Source organism: Charadrius vociferus, unplaced genomic scaffold (genome assembly GCF_000708025.1).
Source record: "Charadrius vociferus isolate BGI_N301 unplaced genomic scaffold, ASM70802v2 scaffold1164, whole genome shotgun sequence".
Lineage (NCBI taxonomy): Eukaryota > Metazoa > Chordata > Aves > Charadriiformes > Charadriidae > Charadrius > Charadrius vociferus.
Window position 1 is genome coordinate 155,567 of NW_009648158.1, and position 2,782 is coordinate 158,348.

General features: G+C 40.5%; 1 protein-coding gene across 1 annotated transcript in view; it reads left to right on the forward strand.

Moving 5' to 3' along the window:
• Window positions 1-379: 379 nt before the first annotated feature.
• The window catches only part of HOXC8 (homeobox C8), a 2,778-nt gene continuing 375 nt past the window's right edge, over window positions 380-2,782 (forward strand). The window contains exon 1 of the mRNA XM_009884067.1: window positions 380-815. Within this exon, the coding sequence (XP_009882369.1) occupies window positions 380-815 (436 nt within the window). The remainder of the gene's footprint in view (window positions 816-2,782) is intronic.

Genomic DNA, 2,782 nt, shown 5'->3' on the forward strand with positions numbered 1-2,782 from the left:
GCGGTGGGGGGGGGAGAGGGGGGGGAAAAAAAAAAAAAAAAAAAGAAGAAGAAAAAAAAAAAAAAGCCACACCACCGGGATTTTGAGGAATTTGCCTGTGGTGTTAAAGGGAAGGAGCAGAGTTACAGAGAAATTGAGAGAGAGAGCTCTACCTACCGACAGATTACAAGAGAAGTCAAGAGCACCGAGAACCAACCGTACAGACACACAGAGGCACCATGAAACGCCTTTGAGATCGCATTAAAAAAAAAAAAAAAGCCACTAAAAAGCAGGACTTGAGACAGTCCAGGGACAATCTCGCACTAATCTAGAATTAAAGCCGTCTTTTTTTTTTTTCCTTTTTTTTCTCCTTTTTTTTTTTTTTTTGCATGCGAGGGTCATGAGTTCCTACTTTGTAAATCCTCTCTTTTCCAAGTACAAAGGCGGTGAATCGCTGGAGCCAACTTACTACGACTGCAGATTTCCACAAAGTGTTAGCAGGAGCCATGCTCTCGTGTATGGTCCGGGCACTACTGCTCCCACCTTCCAGCACCCTTCACACCACGTCCAAGAGTTTTTCCACCACGGAACCTCCAGCATCTCCAACTCTGGATACCAGCAAAACCCATGCGCCTTGGCGTGTCACGGAGACGCTTCTAAATTCTATGGATATGAAGCTCTACCGAGGCAATCGCTTTATGGTGCTCAGCAAGAGACGACTGTTGTACAATATCCTGACTGTAAATCGTCTTCCAACAGTAACTCTAGCGAGGGACAAGGGCATTTAAATCAAAATTCGTCTCCCAGTCTCATGTTCCCATGGATGAGACCTCACGGTTAGGACCTTTTTTTCCTCCTCCTTAAATGTTTTCCTTTATTTTTTTCTCTCTTTCTCTCTCTCTCTCCTCTCTCTCTCTGTCTGTCTGTCTATCTATATATATATATGTATGCATATAGAAGCACAAACATATGTATAGATATATAAACATGCACATACACACGTATGCATACATATATATATATAAAAATATAAATATGAGGCGTAGATGTAAAATATGAAAGAAATGGGCAGTTTTGTGCTAATGTTTCTTCTTTTTAGGAAGACCTTTGAAAGCAAACAAGACAGCAGTTACTAGAGAGCCAGCAAGGTGATTCCCTGCAAAAGGCTTAAATCACAATAAAGTAAAACTTGTTTTTTATTGCTTGCCTTGAGGATAGGCAATAAGATACAGCTCCCACGAGGTTATTTGCATGTTGATAATACACTGCTCTTTAAAATGTCATATAGCCTTTCATAACCGCTTGGAGACGAAGCCTGAAAGGTGGGAACTTGTATAAGTATTACTAATACTTTACATCTGTTTCTTAAAGCCTAGAGATAAAAGTTTAAAGAGAAAAGGAAACTTAGCTCAGAGCTATGGGGTGGGGTGGAGGAGAACAGTCTGCTGTCCTGGGTTAAAAAAAAAAAAAAAAAGAAAGACAGAAAAAAAGGGGGTGGGAAATTCAAAATAATTTGGGCTGAATGGAACTTTGCTCATGTGAAGTCCAGATAATTGCACAGAAACTGAAATACTTCAAAGTACAAGTTTCCCCCACCTAAGGACCAAGGTTGTCTAGAAGCCTTGTTAATTCAAAACATGTGAAGGTTAGTGTTAATTTTAAGGGCAATCAGAGCCCCAAAGTTTTTCCCCTCCTACCCCCAGCAAAATTTAACAACAACAGCAACAAAAAAAAAGAAAATAGAAAGGAGTTCTGGCTAATGTAGAGAGGATGTGGCCCAGAGGCTGGGAGATAGACGCAGAGGAAAACATGTTATTTATCTAAGCTTTGACCTAGAGGTAGTCTCAAGGATGCAATCATTTCAAACTGGAGCTTTTTTTTTGCTTTTTTTTTTTTTTTTTTAGCAAATACATTGTTTTTCTCATTAAGAAAGCACGGTGCAGAAGGAAGTGCAGGGGCTCATCTGCACATACCTCAGTCCTCTTTCTTTCTTTTTTGGCTATTGCTGCAAATGTCCATCTCGAGTTGTTTTAAATCCAATCTCTGTGTTTGCACAGGCAAATATCCATCTCTGTCTGTCTGTGCTTTACAGACACACAGCCCTCACCGAAAGGACGGGGAGAGGGGATTTAATAGAAAATTCAAATTCTAAGGGCGTAATTATTAGCAAACAGGAGGACCCCGAGTCTGTATTTTGGGGAACGACAATTGGAAAAGGAAACAAGAGTTGGGCATTTTGAGGAAAAGTGGGAAAGAGAGGAAGAAAGAGAGAAAGAGAAAGAAAGAGAGAAGAGAGAAAGAGAGAGGAAGAGAGAGAGAAAAAAAGAGAGAAAGAAAGAAAGAGAGGGAAAGAAAGAAAGAGAAAAAGAGAAAGAAAGGAAGAGAAGAAAGAAAGGGAAGAAAGAAAGGAAAGAGAAAGGAAGAATGAAAAGGGAATGGGGAGAAGGAGAAAGGCTGGAGAGGATTTTATGGTGAAAAATGCACCTTTCATAGGAAAATATCATTTTTTTTATTTTTTTTCTTTTTTTTTTTTTTTTAAATAAAGTGGAGCTGCCCACCAGGACTCCCCATCCAGAATCACCTTTTAGGAAACTGGAAAGGTCTCTTTTGTGAATGAGCTTGACACACACCTCCCTGCACCCAGCCAAGCAGCCAGAGCTGCACACTCCCCAGGAAGAGCCAGGGCAGGGCTAGCAGCATTCATAACAACATCAGCCCTAAAATTATTAATAATAACCCAGCGACTTTCCTTTCATGCCTTTAATATGCAAAGGCTTGTGAGGGGCTTTTTTTTTGGGGGGGG